Raw genomic sequence first — 19,151 nt, 5'->3', positions numbered from 1 at the left:
TTTTTTGGGAAAATGGGATTTTTCCCCTTAAGACTGATAGAATGTTTTGTCCTTTCTCACCTGGGATTTCGGCATAGCAAACACAGAAATGAGGGACAGTCCATGTTCTGAGTTTCTGGTCGAAAAGTGGGAGTTGGGGATGGAGGGTCAAGTAAAACTGTGGGCTGCAACGTATCTAGTGCTGTCAGTTAGGAAGATAACTGTAAGTCTTCCCGGGACATGGAGGAGAGTTCTCTGTGGGGGACACAAGCAAAAGGCCGAATATCTGGGCACGCACCAAAATGTTGCTACTGACACCAACCACAGAATAACATGTGTTTATAGTTCTTTCAACTGTGGAACTACACAGATGATGAAGTCAAGAAAGGGATTTAATTTTTTTTTTTTTTTTTAGTATTGCCTTTTTCATTTAAAAGAAAGTATTCAGACCCATGGATCTCTCAAGGATAGATATCTTTTGATTAATTCATTCATTAAAAATAAACATCAGATACTGAAGTCATCCTTAATTTTACATTCCTTTTATTTAGTCTGCACTGAACAATTCAGATTTAACTACACAAAAAACATAACATCTAAGTTTTCACTTAGAGCCCTTCGGTGAAAGCTTTGGGATAAAGCAACTGTAACTTCCAAGTAATCGAGCCAACTCTGTGAATTAATATTAACCAGAACTATCACACATGTAAAGGAGTTATCCTCTCCAATATGTGGGGAAGCATATAGAAAACACGGCTAAGTGGACATTATGAATAACAATAAAAAATACAAGAACAGGTGGCAGGAAATAGCACAGGGAAGAAAACTTTGTAGAAAGAGTCAAGTACCCAGTTAAGATGTAAAAACCTCGTAAGGGAAAAATTCAGTTTCCGGGTTTCAGCTCTCTCCTTGTATTAAGTGCTATTTTTTCCTCTGTTACTAGACATTGGTTTTTCTTTTCCAGAGTAAGACCACCCAGTTATTTGGGTGTTTATGCTTCTGTTAATTTTAATTTGGTCTATGATATAAATTTGGTCTGTGTGTCCATCCACATCTTCAAGGCTTAAAAATAAATCAGGTAGTAGCTCTAAAGAAAATATGGTAAGCCCCACCTTCCTACTGATTTTTAAATCTCTCACAGGTATGTATATTAGGGCTAACTGGCTTTATTATCAAAAGTAAAGTGAGTAATAATTAGCTAAGCAGAGGTTTCTCTATGTACCTGGGTCTCAGTTACTCTGATAACACAGTGACAGTTAAGTAGATCCGCAACTAAGAAAACTGAAAGGCGTGTTAAATGTTGGAGAGACTAAGATTTTTAAGTCCTGATTCTGGTTGACCACATGGATACCATCTGTATATGGAAGGTAGTCACCAGGAACCTGGGAACTGTACTGCATGAAGCTTTCTGCTACTTATGACAAGTCCAATGCTGTGCAGAATTCACCCAGATAAACTGGTCCCTAGACACTGATTTTTCGAAAGAATGTGAGAGAATTACTGAGATTCATATTCAGGGCTTAAAGACTATTGAGAAACAGGAAGCTGAGTCTCGTTGGAGCAGCCTTCAGTAACCTGGCTGATCCCAGAACTGTCCCAGTAAAATCGTCCCCCTAAAGGCCAGGCCAGAATACTGCTGGTGTCTGAATGGTGGGATGAATGAAACATCTCACCAGATGCATTCCTGGATGTTTCCGGTAGCACAGCTTGAAAACAAAAAACAGAAAACAATTCTAATACAAGTTGAGACTTACCCTGTTAGCACTAACATTCTGAAATATTTCCAAAACACTAAAACGACACTTAACCTAATACAGCATTCTATTGTCCCCAAAATTGGATTTTGTATTTTAAATGGCTTACCAAAAAATATATCTTAAAATTTTGAGGTAAACTTCTTTATTTTCTTACACAACCAAAAATCTTGAACTATCTTAGTACATTACCATTTTAACAGGTCATAGTCTTTATGTGCAGTTTTCACTGTTTAACCCAGTATTTTTTTTTAAATGTAGTTAACATAGTGTAGACACTTTTAATATTGCTGCATATCCTTCATAATCTTACTTGGTATACTATAACCATGTTCAGAGTTATTTTTGTATATTTACAGTGAATAAAAGTGAACAGACCCACTGCTTCCTACCCCCCCCATTAAAAATAAAAACAAAAACAAAAGACAACAAGATGAAATGAGATAAAATTCTGGGAGGGAAACTCTAATCATTCAAATGTGGGGATGCAGAAGTCAGCTTTTTGCATCCATTCTCCATGCTAGAGAAAAACTTTGTGACTACTGCCAAATACTTCCTAAAACCTTTCAAGAAGCCCCAGTAGATTTCTGAATTTGTTCCTTTAAAATTAGGATGCTCTGCCTTTGCTCAGGAGGCAGCATGGCAATCTGATCTGCAGTCAGCTGAAGAACCTGCATGATCAGAGCTGCCTTTTCTTGATCCTGTGGGGTTACCTGGCTCTGCCCAGGACTGAAACTGCTAGCCTGGCCTCCACCTTGCTTGCCCGCTCCCTGCATGCCTGTTCCCTGTATGCCCGCCCCCTGCATGCCCACTGCTTGTATGCCCGCCCCCTGCATGCCTGTCCCTTGTATGCCCGTCCCCTGCATGCCTGTCCCTTGTATGCCCGCTCCCTGTATGCCTGTCCCTTGTATGCCCGCCCCTTGCATGCCTGCTCCCTGCATGCCCGCTCCTTGTATGCCTGCCCCCTGCATGCCAGCTCCAGGATTTCCCACCCCTGAAATGCTTGAGACCTGTCTAGGTCCCTGAGGACCACCTGCCCCCATATTAATGGGCCCAGGTCCCTGGATTCCACCAGTCATAGGGCCTCTGGAACTGGGGCCAGGGCCCCGTATCTCCATCCCTCTTGCGTCTATGCCTCTCGCTTCCATCCCTCTGGTTTCCATCGCACAGGTCTCCATTCCCCTTCTCTCCATTACTCGTGTCTCTAAGACTTCAGTCTCCATGGCTCGAGTCTCCATCCCTCGAGAATCTCTACTACCTCTACCATCCATAGGGAGTCCCCTCTGATCTATCATGGGTCCCCTGGGCTCTCCAATCAGCAGTCTGGGATCTGCTAATGGCCCTCCCCTCATCTCATGTGAGGAAGGGCCACGGCCGTCATGACCAGAGGCATGGTGCATGGGGGGGCCCTGATGAGGTGGGCCAAGATAGCCTCTGGGCTCTACTTCTCCAGTGACTGAAAGCAGAGTCCCTCCACGTGGGTCGTTTGGAGCATCTCCCAACAGTCCTCGAGGAGGGAGGCCCCCGGCAGTCATAGGCCCACGAGGTATAGGAGCTCTAGGATCCGACATCTGCACCTGTCCCCGCTCTAACGGGACTGGACCCACGCCTGGCATTCCAACCTGGGGCTGCATTCCTCCACCAGGAGTTAAGGCACCAGGCCCAGGTCCGGGAACCGCGGCTGAAATGGGGCCCGGGGCCGGAATCCCCCCCTGGATCGGGGTCTGCATCAGAGGAGGGATGTCTTTGACGGGTCTTCTGGCCATATGCTGAGGCTGCGGGGCGGAAGGGTTCTGCTGGTTGAGCAGAACACTGGGGCCGGGGCAGAGGCCGGGGCCAGGGCCGGGGCCGGGGCCGGAGACAGGCTGGGATTTGCCCGGAATCAGCGGTGTGACATGTATCTTGCGATGCAGGATCTTCAGCGCGATCTCGGGGTCCATGATCCTCATGACCACCTGGGCCTGCAGCAGCGCATAGGCCAGCTGCGGGTTCTGGAGCAGCATGTTCCGCGCTTCCTGGTGACTGTTCTGCACACACAGCTTCATCTGCTTCATGAGCTCGAACATCTGCTCCGGGGGCAGGCTGGCGACCGCCCTGGTGATGGACTCGGGGGCGTCCTCGGGGTCGATGGGGTCCCCGTATGGGGAGTCGATGATGGGCGCCGCAGGCCCGAGGCTCTTGAGCTCCTCCTTGTTCTTCTCGCTGGCGGCGTTGTCCACCCGCAGCGCCCTTCCGCTAAACTCGCGCCCGTTGAGGTTCCGCATGGCACTGAGCGCGGTCTCCTGGTCCTGGTACTCGCAGAAGCCATAGCCCTTGGGCTTACCCGTTTCGCGGTCGTACACCAGCCGGAAGCTGACGACCGAACCCACCTCCGAGAAAATGTCCTTCAGCTGCTCCTCGGTGGCCTCGTACGGAATGTTCCCCACGAACACGGAACGCAGCGACCGATCCATCGCCGGGTCTCTCACCGCCAGACTCGACATGATTCCGGTTGGGCACACAGCGGAGAGCCGATTCTTCCAAGAGTCGTCCTCTGGCGACCCACACTTCCGCTGAGCAACGGAAGCGGCTCTCAGAGCCCGGGCGGGAACCGCAGCGACGCGACCGAATCGTTCCGTCCGTCCGCGGAAGCCGCACCACCTCTGTGTTCCCCTCACTACCTCAGCTAGTGCTTTCTACCGCTGGGCTTTCGTAATTCCGTCAGCTCCTTGTTACCGAGAGGCACGATTCCCTTCTCTCTCTTCTGAAGACTTTCCATGGCGAGCCACCACGGCCGCCGGGAAAAGCTGGGTGCAGGCTGACCACAGTAAAGATGGCCGCAGGGGTTTCACCGTGGGAACCGGGAGCGGCCGCCTCCCTTGACGTCAGGGGCGCTTTTGCTTCCGTTTGCCCGGCGGGAAATCGCCAACCGTAGGCGGGTCAGGGTGCCCTGTTCTTGGTTCTGGTGCCGGTGTCTCCTGTAGCCTCCCTCCCAGCTTCCTCCGGTCCTATTTAAACCATGTTTAAAATCCCATTGCGGACTATGAGGTAAAAGTGTAGGCGTTTCAGAGCAGTTTGGCATGTGCTCCCTGACATACAACAGTAACAGCCCCGGTTCAGAAAACATTTGGGGAAAAAAAAAAAAGAAAGAAAGAAAGAAAAAGAAAACTTTTTGGGAGAGGAGCTGCCGGAGGCCCCAGTGTGGCGCGTGCAGCCGCAGGCAGCGGCCCCTGTGTAGACAGTCCTCGCCCTTAACGGTATTAACCGGTATTAACAGGAGTGATTCATGGCCAAGGACGTTTTATGGCTGCAGGGTATGAATTAAATGTGTTCAGCCACTCTCGCCCTGTAGACTTAGATTGCTTCTGGTTACTGTGGACTGATGCGATGCTTTCACCACCGCGGCCCTGGAGGGAGAAGCAAACTGCCTTGTCTTTATTGCTGCTAGTTCAGAAGTTGTAACAGACCTGGGATGTGAGGTTTCCTCCGTCATTTAGCAGGTGGTAGAAGTGAAGCTTGCAGGACAGGAAAGGGCAAAGCCAGAATTAATTCCTCTCTCCCTCCCTCCCCCCTTCTTTCCTTCCTTCCTTCCTTCCTTCCTTCCTCCCTCCCTCCCTCCCTCCCTCCCTCCCTCCTTCCTTCTCTCCCTTCTTTTTTCTTTTCTCTCCCCTGCCCTCCCCTGCCCTCCCCTCTTCCTTCTTTCTCTAATCTCTGTACCCAATGTGGGGGTCAAAGTCACCAGCTCAGGAGATCGTGAGTCTCAGGCTCCACCACCTGAGCCTGCCAGGTGTCCCTAAAACCAGATTTCTTAACCATGTTGGTCTGTCCTAGCTCAAGAGCTGTGCTGCCCCCCAGGGTGGTCACAAACCACTAGCAGCTCCTGAGTGCTGGAAATGGGGCTGGCCTGACTGCGAAATTGAACTTTCAGGTGTTCAAGAAAGATCCACAAAGTACATTTAATGATCTGATGGGTTTTATTAAAGGATTCATGAATCAGGCCACACCCCATATAGCAAGTACTGATTCACTGCCAGGAGTTGTACAAGATGTTTTCTTGTTTGTTTTTGTTTTTGATAGAGGATGGGGCAAGAAAGTTAGCAAAAGAAAAGGGTTGTTCCAGAGGAGGGAAAGGAAGGGGTCTCATCCTGCAGATGACCTCATCTTTCTGAGCAGGGTGGAGAGGACCCAGGTGACAGACTCACTGGTGCCCACGGGAAGGCAGCTTTTCTGACTGACCCCTTTACGGCTACCCTCCTGGGAAGGTTGAAATCGCAATTAATTGGGTATTACCTGGATTTGGAAAGTCGGTCTCAGTGATACCATTTTGGCCCTGTGGTTCTTCCCCCTCCCCCCGCCCCTTTTAAACAGTTGTATGTATTTTATATTTAAATATAAAAACTGATATCCAGTTAGACTACTGAAAGCCTTTTTAGTATGTTTGGACCAACTTGGGTATGGGATCTACTTTTGCAATGACAAATTTTATTAAGTCTAAACAAAACAAGTATTTCTAATTAAAATTTAGCATTTTAATTGAGATGGCCTATATGTGTAAATACATGCAAGACTTTGAAGACTTTGAAAAGTAAAAATATCTCATTAATTATGTATTGTTTACAGCCTGAAATATTTTTAGTACACTGGAGTAAATAATATATTTTAACATTAAATCACTCATCTCATTTTTTTAATGTGGTTACTTAAGGAAAATTAAGTTACATGTATGGATCACGTTGTATGTCTAAGGACTGCACTTCTCCAGAGCTTATGTCTTAACTCCTAAGCAGAGAATCATTTTATTCTACAAATGCCTTTGAGGGGATGGTGAAACTTGAAGTCACACCCAAAAATTGTGTCATGTAGTTGAGTATCGCAGTCTGATGAATAGAGCCGAAATGACTAGAACAGTTTAGCTCAAATAAGACAGAGCGTCCCTTTGCCTTTAATAGTTCATCAAAACAGGCTTGGACATTGCTCTTCGCTGAGACACATGAGAACTTATAGCTGCGAGTGACCAAGTGTACTTATATCACCCAATAAAATCTTCTTGCTGATGCCAGCTGGCTGGGTCCAAGGACCCAGAGGGGGTCCTCCAGGAGCAGCCAAGGGGGTGCTTGGCTTTGCACAGGATGGAAATCAAACGTGAGCCAGCAGTAGGTGAGAGCTGAGTTTATTGAAGATCTAGAGAGAGCAGTGCAGGTGGGGCACGTGGGAGACTCAGAAAGAAAAGGAGCATGAGTCTTGTCTTTGTTTGGGGTCTGGAGTTTTGTGGTGGTCTGGTGTACGTGTCCCCTCAGGCAACCAGGAGCCATGAGAACAAAGACGAGGGCACACGTGTTACTCCTTGGAGCCAGGGGTCTTGGCGTGGAGATGTCTACCTCTGGTGGCTGGAATACACATATGGTAGCTTCATCATCTCCTGGTCCTTCCTTAGATGTTATCTGTTCTCAAGAAATCACTGAGTCCTGATCCCTTACAGGGAGCGCATACATTATCTGCATTATGAGGCATGTGTAAAGTGAGGTGGGATGCAGGTCTTAGCAAGAATGGAAGCAGGAAAAGGAATAACAAGCAGATTTTTTAGAGTCCTTCAGTTTCCCTGTGTCACTGCTAGTCAAAGAAACAGAATAGCCTTGTGCTAGTAAGGTTTTTTTCCGGTGATTCTTTTCTAGGAGGTGAAGTGGGGTGGGGGAGGGGAGCTGAGGCTGGTGTCATTCAGGAAAACTACACACAAGTCAGTTCAGTTTGTCTCCTTTCCATACCATCTCTTTACAGAGAGAAGCCTTAACTTTTTTTTTACACACATTTTGTGTGTAATTGTTTGTGTATTAAACGTAATCTGGAGGATGGTGAGAGGCTGCTGGAATGAATTGTCAAGTTCATGAAAGGTGGCGTGGCTTATCTGCCGGTTTCCTTACTGCTGCTAGTGTCTGACCCCGTGGTCCCCACACTTCAGTGTGCATCAGAACCTCCTGGAACCATGGCCTGTTAGTTCACATGGCTGGGCCTCACTGCCTCCCCTCCCCCCTCACTCGGTATTTCTGGGGTGGGAGTGGAGAGTTTGCATTTCTGACTCGTTATTAGGTTATGCTGATGTCCCTGGTCTTGGGAGCCCACTTTAAGAATCATTGATCTGAACAAATGGACTTGAAGTGCTTCTGTTTCGTTGTCTTCGGTTTCCATTTGTATTGAGTACATCTGTTAAAAGGTAGGAGGTATGGGTGGTTACTCTCTTAATCCTGCCCTAGCACAGCTAGTACATGCTGACCTCGCACAGAAGGTACCCTGGGCTCCAACAGTGGGGAAACAGAGTGGCTGAGGAACTCTGGGGACAAACAGGCCGGCAGAAGCCATTACTGTAAGTGTATACGCGTTTTGCCATCGGTCTTCCGTATTTTCTGTAGTCCCCTATTCCGAACTGGAAGAATGGTTTGCTATGACCCCCTTCATAAAGGACCAGTATGACCGAGCACAGAGCTCAATGCCCAGGGCACATAAACTAGTACTTATTATTAGCTGAGTGGCCCAGAATTACTAAGAGCTCTTGGAAACCTGTGTGTATTTCCTGGTACCAACACATAATTTTCACAGATCTACCTTAGAAGAACCTCCATTTTATACTTTCTTTGTTCCCATAATGGTTACCCTTTAGATGTTTGTAACATGGCATAGAATCTGAAGAAAAATGTGCATGGCGTCTTGCATGTTTAAGTGTTGATTCTTTCAATAAATCAAAATACCAAGTATACTGAGAGTGAGTAAACAAACACACCAGGACATAGAGTCAAATGGGGGCCGTTCTTCAAACTAATCGCCTTTAGAAACTAAACTTAATCCTTTGATGCTTCTGTTGTTCCAAATGATTTTTAAACTCCTACCCTGAAATTGTTTCAGGGATCCATTTATAAGTCATACTGGAAAACTGGTGTCAAAGGTACAACTTGTTTTCAACAAAGAACAGAGTTATGCAACCAAATCACCTCTCTTTCAGACCAGACTTGGCAAAGATAGGGTATGTAGCTATTTCCAAATACCAAAACTTACATCTGAATATGAAGATTCTGTAGACAGTGAGAGTAGAACAAAAGATTCACCATAGATTGAGGAGACGAATTCCAAAGAGAGGTACTAAAAATATTTTTTAAGTTCTAACTGGCCTTTCTGAAGCAAGTGTATGTGCCCTTCAGGAAATGGATCAAACACACTCTTCCACCAAGTTCTCCCTGACCTTCCCCCTCCTTCCTCTAGGTTGGAGATAAGTTCATTTGCCTTTGCATGTAAATCACCCCTTCTCTGTATCTTTCTGATGATAGTAACTCTTCTACCTTTGAGGAGAACTGTCATTTTCCTTCTAAGCTATAATATCATTCAAGGATAGAACGACATTCTCCTTTGTCAATTAACAAAGTACCTTATATTTATTCTTTTATTCTGTCAATATTTATTCTAGGCACTGGCAATACAGCAGTGAAAAAGACACACTCCACTAACACAGAGGCTCTCTGAGTGTGGTCTCTAGACCAGCAGTATGAGCATCACCCAGAAACATGTTGGAAATGCAAAGTTTGGGGCCCTGCTTCAAACCTACTGTCTCAGAAACCCTTGGGAGTGGGGTGTCTGTACAGAAATCTGGGTTGTAGGGGCGCCTGGGTGGCACCGCGGTTAAGCGTCTGCCTTCGGCTCAGGGCGTGATCCTGGCGATCTGGGATCGAGCCCCACATCAGGCTCTTCTGCTATGAGCCTGCTTCTTCCTCTCCCACTCCCCCTGCTTGTGTTCCCTCTCTCGCTGGCTGTCTCTATCTCTGTCAAATAAATAAATAAAATGTTAAAAAAAAAAAAAAAAGAAATCTGGGTTGTAATAAGCTCACCGGGTAATTCCGATGCAGGCTAAAGTTGAGAACCACTGAACTCAAGGGAGACAATCATAGATAGGTAGATAGACAGACAGACAGACAGACTTTGTCTTGTAAACCGCTGTATCCTCAGCACCTAGGATAGAGCTTAGCACGGGTAGGTGCTCATTCTATTTGTTGAATGAATGATGAGAGCTGACCTTAGAGTTAGCTAACGCACAAACCCTTCATTTTACACAAGAGGAGTTCTGTGGCGTTAAATAGCGTGTCCCCAGTCAGAATGGCAACCTTGTCATTTTATTCCTAGGTCAGTGACAGTTCTTCCATGTGACTGAAAAATGCAATGAAGCAGCAGAGACACTGATAAGGTCTAGATCATCAAGGAAGACTTGCTGATGGAGCTGGGATTTAAAGGATGGGTTATAATCTGGCCTGTGTCCAAGGAAGTTGAGGAGAAATAGCCAGGAACTAGAAATAGCCAAAACACGAACAGATAGAAATGGCCAAAACATTTTTTGATGCCCTCAGAGGAAAACAAAAACATAGTGAGTAGTGTGATTTAAGATTGTCTTTTAGGACAGATTGTGAAAGGTTTTCAGGGTGAGATCTGTGAGTCTAAACTCACAGATGTACGAGTCAGTAGGCTTTCTTCCTTCTTCCTGAAACATGGGCACAGAATAATAATGGCAGAGATTTAAGAATCCCAATCTTCTCCAGTCCTCCTCCATGAGATCTTTTGGGCCAGACTCTCCATGTTTTAAAAGTTTTATTCTTTTTTTTTAAATGTTTTTTTTTATTATGTTAGTCACCATACAGTACATCCCTGGTTTTTGACGTAAAGTTCGATGATTCATTAGTTGCGTATAACACCCAGTGCACCATGCAACACGTGCCCTCCTTACTACCCATCACCAGCCTATCCCATTCCCCCACCTCCCTCCCCTCTGAGGCCCTCAGTTTGTTTCTCAGAGTCCATAGTCTCTCATGCTTCATTCCCCAATAGAGAATCCAGAAATGGACTCTCGGCTCTTTGGGCGACTAATCTTTGACAAAGCAGGAAAAAACATCCGGTGGAAAAAAGACAGTCTCTTCAATAAATGGTGCCGGGAAAATTGGACAGCTACATGCAAAAGAATGAAACTTGACCACTCTCACACCATACACAAAGATAAACTCCAAATGGATGAAAGACCTCGATGTGAGACAAGAATCCATCAAAATCATAGAGGAAAACTTAGGCAGCAACCTCTGCAACATCGTCCAAAGCAACCTTTTTCACGACATATCTCCAAAGGCAAGAGAAACAAAAGATAAAATGAACTTGTGGGACTTCCTCAAGATAAAAGTTTTATTCCTAATTGAAGTATAGTTGACATATAATACTAGTTTCACGCGTACAACATAGCGCTTCGGCAGTTGTAGGTGTTGCAAAATGCTCACCGTGACAAATGTGGTTACCATCTGTCACCAAAGTTACGGCGCTATTACGGACATATTCCCCATGCTGTACCTCCCTGTGACTTCTAACCGGAAGCTTGTACCTCCGATCCCCTTCACCTGTTTTGTCCACCCCCCAACCCCCACCACCACTATTGCTGTATCTATAGCTGTGTCTCTTCTGTGGTGGTTTGCTTTGTTCATTTATTTTGTTTTTTTAGATTCCACACATAAATGAAATCATATGGTATCTGTCTTTCTCTGTCTGACTTATTTCGCTTAGCATATTACCCTCTCCAGACTCTCATTTTTAATCCCTTATGATGTTTGTTTATTTATTTATTTGAGAGAGAGAGTGAGCATAGAGAGCAGAGGGAGAGGGAGAGAGAGAATCTCAAGCAGACTCCACACTGAGCACAGAGCCCAACTTGGGGCTCGATCCCACGCCCCTGAGATCATGACCTGGACCGAAACCAAGAGTCAGACGTTTAACCCACTGAACCACCAGGCGCCCCAATCCCTTATAATTTTTAATCTGAAGTGTGGCAGTTTACTCTTCCTACATTGAACATCTTCTGCAATTGGCTTTCTTCTTATTACTCGCCTCCCACCCCTTCCTCTGTTCACCATTCTTTGTTGGGGATGTCTTTTCTCTCTCTCTTCTCTCTCTCCCTTCTCATCCTCACATGTCTAAATCCTTTCTGTCCTTCAACACTCACTTCAGAGACTTCCTTTTAAGGTATTGACTTAGCAGCTGGTATCTTCTTCTACCTTGTGTCAGCGACAGTGAGATGCTCCTGTTACCCCTTAAGCATAGAACCCATGTCTGAGTTTTATTCCTCATATTGCCTCGCCCAGCGCTTTTTATATTCCAAGCACTCAGTAGATATTAAAAAAATTAATAGAAGATCATCTTATAATAACAGATTACGTATGTTAACCAAATGATAATGTGATGTTTTTAGTTCACGAAACACTTTTCTCTGGGTTCCCCCATGTGGTTTGGACGGCAATCATGTGTATCCTGATTTTAGGGGACTGTTACATAGAGCTTTGTCTGACAGTAGACTCATTTAAAATCCAGACACCATTCATGAAAGCTGACTCTGAGCACTAAAGAGGAAGGAGGCCCTCTGATAAATACTTAATAAAATGCAATATTGTATTTAATCCTTTCAACAACCCTTCTGAGATAGGCTGTCATCCTGTCAATTTACAGCTAAGAGAAGGTCACTACCATGTCCATGTTAACTGGCAGAGCCAGGATTTGAACTCACATCGTTTGACTCAAGAACCAAGCTCTTAAATTATTCCATTAAATGAGTTTCCTAAGGATACATAGCTAGTACGTGGTAGAACTACAGCCTGAAACCAGGTCTCTTGATTTTAAAATTCCTGTTTCACAATTAGTAGAGTAATCATAGGTTATTGAGGCCTGGACACAATCTCCCTTGGCCTTTTTCCTGATTGTCCCTGAGTGTAACTAATTGCAATTTTGATACCACAATCAGTGCTGTGGCAACAGATGGACCATAAGGTATAAAAACTGAAGCAATTGAGAAAGTATTTCTTTTTTTTTTTCAATTTGCAGGGCTATAGATAAACATCACATACAGATTTTTTTTAAAGCATCCATTTAGATAGGCAATAAATGCATTTTTCATAAAATGAGAGCCAAATTAGGTTTATCTGTGACATTTTCACCATTTTCTAAAAATTTTTATTTTATCTTAAATAATTTCTATCCCCCAAAGTGGGGCTTGAACTTCTGACCCCAACTGATCAAGAGTCCCATGCCCCACCCACTGAGCCAGCCAGGCACTCCACCTGATTCTTAAAATGTATTTAATATGCAACAATGTACAGAGGAATACATAGTAAATTTCATTTACTGACACATGAGATGACTCGCTTTGATTGGCAAGAGGAAGACCTTGTGAATTTGGAACTGCAGGGAATATGTCATTCCAGGACTAGAGGCTTGGAAGAGGGAAACATTTTCCCTGGAAGGGATTGTGTAGTCGAATCCCCCCCTTTTTTTTAATAGATGAAGAAAATGAGACCCAGGAAAGACAAGAGACTTGACAGTCACATGCCCAGTTGCTGGCCTAGCATGAAACGGAATCTAGATGTTCCGATTTCCCATCCAGAGGCAGTTAGGTGAAGGCTTAAGAGTACAGACTTTAATGTCAGAGAGACTTGGGTCGGCTGCCTGGTTTACTAAGTAACTGCATAGCCTTAGAACAATTACTTAACCTCTTTGTGCTTCCATTTCATAGAAATGGAATATCATTGCTATGGACCATTGTGTTGAATACATGACATACTTATTTTTATCATCATTTATTTTGTACAGTAATTATTAATCTACATGTGTTACATAGAACCAGTAGCAGTAGATAAAGCATCTGAAGTGCGAAGAGACTCATTTTAGCCTTAGTGTCTATCTTATTTATTTCTTAGTGTCTATCTCCATCTTTGTCTTTGAAGGGGTTGGCCTGGGTGAACTCACGGTCTACTGTCAGATTATCTTATTTCAAAAATTTGAACTCACATCATTTGACTCAAGAACTCATGCTCTTAAATTATTATTCCGTTAAGCGAGTGTCGCAAGGGTACATAGCTAGTAAGTGGCAGAGCGACAGCCTGGAACCAGGTCTCTTGATTGTAGGATTCCTGGCTGGATAGCATGGCCATTGTCACAGGGGGTAGGTCTGTAGTTGAACGTGGCCCCTGTTTCGGCTCAATCCCATCAGATGCTTCACTGAGAATTTCACTGATCAATGTGGTGCTCACTAGGTTCTCATACTAAACCCTAAAATGCACTCTTCAAATACTTAGTTGGCTGAAATTCCACTTTTTCATTTGCATTAGAAGGGCCTGCCTGAACTCTAACCGTGGAGGATCCGGGCTGGCACGCAGGGTACCCCTCTGAGCGAACGGTCCTGTTCAGGATGTCATTAGCACTGCTGCTTTTGAGCGTGTGCTGGCAGACATAGGCCATTTCTTCAAACACGGGAGAAGCATGACTAATTGGACAAGAACCAGAGCTCCCTTATTCTTGCTTGAGGCTGTCACCTGAAAGAACAGAGGGAGGAAGTATCCTCATAAACTGTGGAAAAGTACAAGCCCCCAAAGCAGGACCTGAATAAAGACATCCTGTTTAAGATGAGCAACTCGTGAGTCTTTCTTCCTGCGAGCAGAACAATCCAATACCCAACTTCAGAGAAATGTCTCAACTGCCATTCCTTTCACCTTCCGGCATCGCTCTGCTGAGGCTCGATCCAATGAGCCTGCATTTATACCAAGTTACAGGAGAGAAGTATTTTGGATTTATTATCACATTTGAATGATCCTCGAGAAACATTATTTCAGCATGCCACTTCAGATTTGCCACCAAGCAATTAGATTCTCCAGAGTCAAAAATTGGCTAAAAATGTAAAATCCAATATTTATAGGAGGCAGGTGCTAGCACTTTTTGGTGCAAGTCTGGACACGGCCTCCAGCCACGGGAAGCCAAAGGTGGGGGTGGGGGTATGTTCACGGCACTCTGCCACGTCTGGGGGCATGCCAGCTGACCTAACAAGATGCCACAGACTGGGGACCTTGGACAACTGAAAATTCTCTCACAGTTCTGGGGGCTGGAAGTCTAAGATCAAGGTGCTGCCATGTTTGCTTTCCCCGAAGCTTCTCCTTGGTTTGTAGATAGCTACCCACTCACCATGTCCTCACATGGCTTTTCCTCCGTGTGCGTGAATTCCTGGAGTCTCTAGCACTTCTTCCAAAGACCAGTCGTGTTGGACTAGGGCTCCACACTTATGAACTCATTGAACCTTAATTATCTGTTTAAAGGCGCTACCCCCCAATAACATCGGAGGTTAGGGCTTCAATATATGAACTGGGGTGGGGAGAGGAGAGAATGGACCCAGTTCAATCCACAACATGCAGTAATACAGTCACCTTCAAGAAAAGAAGGAATGGGGCACCTGGGTGACTCAGTCAGTTAAAGGTCTGACTCTTGATTTTGGCTGAGGTCATGATCTCAGGGTCATGAGACTGAGCCCTGTGTCAGGCTCCACGCTGGGCATGGAGGCTGCTTGGGATTCCCCCTCCCTCTCCCTACCCTGTGTGCACTCTCTCTCTCTTTCTCTCTCTCTCATTTCTACCTTTATCTCTCTTTTGCTTGGAGGACCAGATCTCTCTGGTTTTTCTCCCTGGTCTACTGACATTTGGGGGGCTCTTCCTCAGATTTTTTATTTACTTGCTACAGATTTGCCCAGAGAAAATGATTTGTTTCTCTGAGTGCAAATTCCAGCTTCCTGGGAGAGAGAATTTAAAGACCCACCTCTACTCTGATGTCCATCCATGATTCAATCCAATATGGGAAAGGGATGGAGGCCAGGGTGATAGTGAAACCATCTAACAACCATACACAGGGACCCAGCAATCATTTGTCATGGAAGAGACCCTACAGACTCTCTCAGTGCCTGGAGTTAACCTTCTTCACCTGCTGGACCACAGAGAGGTCCAGGACAGGGGCACTGGGAGACTCAGGACAGTGGCTATTTATTATCAGGTGCAGATTTGCGATGATTTTAAATGCTGGTCCAGCTATCCCGCTAACAGCTGAATATTGGCCCTGGTTGCCCAAGGATTCCAGAAGGAGCTCTTCCTGGCCTATCCTCCTGAGGGGTAGGAGCAGGGTGAGAGGCTGTCCTGAGCCAGGTGGCTGTTCTCGATCCGTCTCCTTTTTTGTTTTGTTTTGTTTTGTTTTTTTTAAAGATTTTATTTATTTATTTGACAGAGATAGAGACAGCCAGCGAGAGAGGGAACACAAGCAGGGGGAGTGGGAGAGGAAGAAGCAGGCTCCTAGCAGAGGAGCCTGATGTGGGGCTCGATCCCATAACGCCGGGATCACGCCCTGAGCCGAAGGCAGACACTTAACGACTGCGCCACCCAGGCGCCCTTTGATCTGTCTCCTATCAGGGAGAGCTTGTACACCACACTCGTCTAAGTCAGGCCCTCTGTCTCTGCAAACACAAAATAGTAGCTCCCCGAAGGGGTCATTTCCCTATAAACTTTTAAATACTGATTTACAGATAGAAAAAAAAAAAAAAACAGCCTGGTATAAAACAGTAAAGAAATGCTTAGCTGCCCATTCACGATCTTCAGAAAGCTCTCGCTACATAGAATGTATGATTTTTCTTGATGGGGAGGAGAACATACATTTTTAAAATATCAAACTCTTCCATCGCTCATTTAAAAATATTGAGACTTCTGTTCTTGACAGTTTAATGAGACGATAAATAGTAACAATTCCTTGGTTTACCGTGCTCTTCATCACTACCATCTGACATTTACCTTGGGCTGGCTGCGTCTACTGCCTCGCAGAGCTGCACAATGCAAGAACTTCCTCTCACTCACCCCCAAGCTGTGTGCCAACCCCCCTCTGGCTCCGGGGGACAAAACAAGGCCTGCAGGGAAGCCAGGAGGTGCAAAGGACCTATTCCTCTGGAGCTCTGCCTTTTGTGAGCTCTGAGAATGGAATTGTGTGCGGTAGCCCGCAGCCCATGAGGGGTCCGGGGAAGAGCAGCTGAGGCCCGCAGGGAGGATGAAGGGAAGGCTGAGGTTATCCTGCAGGTTCAGTGCTCTGGGGTTTGAGCAATCGCTGCTGGTGTTCATTCACACCTGCAGGACTTACACAGGGGGGCCCCGGTGCCAAGAAATCCTCCGGCGAGCAGGTGTCTGCGGATGGGGTGGAGGGGGTGGCGGAGGGCAGGGACAGGCAAGCGTCCCTGGCAGGAAGGAAGCGGACCTGACTGACGGGTTTCAGATCAGCACCGGCCTGATCCGTCTTTAGGAATCCTTTCAGGCATCGTTCCACAAAAGGGATTCGGCCCCTATTTTGTAAATAATCGTCAAGCGTGTGCTATGTGGACAGTAGGCTCCGAGTGTGGCAGGATGAGGACTTGTCAATGCAATTCCTGCTTTCAGCAGCACTTTTCACTGGAAACTTTTATTAGCTTTTATCTGGAACTTTCACTGAGGATGGATGGTATTGAGATTCAGCTTTGTGGCAGAGAACAGCTGTGCCTGCGAGGAGTTTCTGTTCTGTCAGACAAGATAGAGAAGACAGGATGTGAGCAGACAGTTTCCAAATGCATTTTTGATTTGTTTGATTTCCTCAGAGGTGTATAGAAAACAAAAATATAATTGCTGTTTACCCACTGACCCTCTTGCTGAGGTTGAAGATAAAAAGGAATTTTTTTCCCTTTATTACTGAGGAAAAGACTGTTCTTTCTCTTTGCCATGCTGGGTTCTTTATGGCCATATACACCTATCTGTACTGAGGACGGAGGATTGTTACTTATAGCTGATTGCATCCGAGTCAGAGCCGGTGGAAGTCTGGCAGCCCCTCACCCCCCCTCCATGTAGAACCAGGGGGCGTGGGCCAGCCTCCTTCCTGGGGGGCTAGCAGTACCTGGTTTCCCGGCCATGGATGCAACCAGCACCTTATTGTTCTTTTCCCGAGTTCTCAAACTCTAACCTTCAAACAAAGCATATGATCACTTGAGGGCCGTTTTTAAGGATAGCATACATACGAGAGATCCAAGTTTATTTCTTAGTTAAATTAAGTATCTCATCTAAATTTAAATACTATTTGCATTTTGAGAAAAACGATACAAACCACCAGACTGTGTTCACAAGGGACACGTCCCAAGAGCTTGCTCACCAGGGACGGTAGGGTCCATCCGGTGTTGGTCACTTGATGCTGTCCTGTTCGTCGGGCTCAGCAACAAGTCACATTCTTTAAGGACTTGGTTTCCCAAAATGGCCTTTCTTATTCACACGCTCTCTCCCTTTAAAAAGAAAATATCCTCTCTCCTGTTTCTGAGGTTGCTGTCCACCATATGAGTTTCTTTCTGACCCCCCTTTCCTCTAAGTGTAAGTGTATGTTTCCCATCATCTGGGTAGAAAACAGTTCTGTGCTCATGCAAATTCCCCCCGCCTCTGGTTTGCCTCCTGGGGGCTCCCAGGTGGTTCTGGTCACTTGCCCGAATGAAGCCAGAGCGTTTGGGGGCGACTTCCTTTCGAAGGCACCAGTGCTCCTTCCTTTACGTAGGAGGTGACCGTCCGTAGCTGAAAGGGGTTGAGTGAGAAAGCAGGTGGAACAGACTGCTAGAAAGTTTAGCCTGGGAGACAGGGTTTGGGTCAGTGGAGAGAGGAGCAAACCTGTTAATGAGCAGAGTCAGAACGGCCAGCATCCTGATAAACCAAGGGGGCAGTGGGTCTGCATTCTTGTCCTCTTTTCTCTCTAAGTGGTCTTTCCGTCTCCATCCGTGTGTCAAAATTATTGTCAGGGCTATTGCTTGTTCACAACACTGTTTGAAGAAGTAAGGGTTCAATAGCCAACAGTATCAGGACATAACTCTAGGGGACTTTAATACCCGGAGACCCTAGAACCTCACAGAAAGCTCTGTGAATCCCACTATTACTGTTACAGCCACAAAGCCACGTGCTGTCCCAAGTGCTTTCTCCGTCATTGCTCACCCACCCCCACAACAGCCTCGGGAGGATTTTCTGGTAGATGAGGAAGCTGAGGCACAGGTAAGTCCAAAGAATCTGCGCTGGGTCTTAGAGCAAATAAGAGGCAGACACGATTCCAGGCAGTCTGGCCGAGGGAGATCGTTCATTAATTCCTGAAAGTTCTAGCTCGTTTTTCGTGTGTTCAGAATCAATGCTTTGCCCCCTGAAGGAAAGATTCTGTTAAATTTCACCACCAGCCACATATTCTAACTTTTTCTTGCCTTGTCAGCTGCCTGTCAGTTTTGGGAAGAAATACGGCATGAAACTGACAGGAAGAAACTCTGAAATCTATAACCACGTGGCAGAATATTGAAAAATCTTCGCTGAGGCTTGTTTGGTCATTTACTGGGATGGCCTTCACACCAGCGGCCAGTGGCACAGGCGATTCACTAGACACCATTTAGCTAAGACCTTATTGTGCCGAATTCTCTTCTCATCTTTTGTGGCTGCTTACTTATAAAAACAGAGCGCCCAGAAGCTCTGAATTATTTCACAGTGGGGAGAAGCAAAACAGAGAAGACTATTCATTTCAGCTGTTTCAAATGGAAATTGTCCCTCCAAA

The 19,151-nt window shown here is 45.9% G+C and overlaps 2 protein-coding genes across 3 annotated transcripts in view; one reads left to right on the top strand and one right to left on the bottom strand.

Moving 5' to 3' along the window:
* The window catches only part of PRKG1 (protein kinase cGMP-dependent 1), a 1,185,830-nt gene that overhangs the window by 660,741 nt on the left and 505,938 nt on the right, over nt 1–19,151 (top strand). The gene's annotated exons all lie outside the window — the stretch shown is intronic.
* Nucleotides 506–4,533, bottom strand: CSTF2T (cleavage stimulation factor subunit 2 tau variant). The gene has a single exon (XM_026503977.4). It carries the CDS (start codon nt 4,214–4,216, stop codon nt 2,300–2,302), a length of 1,917 nt encoding a protein of 638 aa, XP_026359762.1. The 5' UTR covers nt 4,217–4,533; the 3' UTR covers nt 506–2,299.

This window comes from Ursus arctos, unplaced genomic scaffold (genome assembly GCF_023065955.2).
Source record: "Ursus arctos isolate Adak ecotype North America unplaced genomic scaffold, UrsArc2.0 scaffold_7, whole genome shotgun sequence".
NCBI lineage: Eukaryota > Metazoa > Chordata > Mammalia > Carnivora > Ursidae > Ursus > Ursus arctos.
Note: the sequence above shows the minus strand (reverse complement) of the source record. Positions and strands in the feature narration are given on the sequence as shown.

Coding starts and splice junctions, on each gene's coding strand:
- CSTF2T (XM_026503977.4), bottom strand. CDS start 4,216: ATGTCGAGTCTGGCGGTGAGAGACCCGGCGATGGATCGGTCGCTGCGT.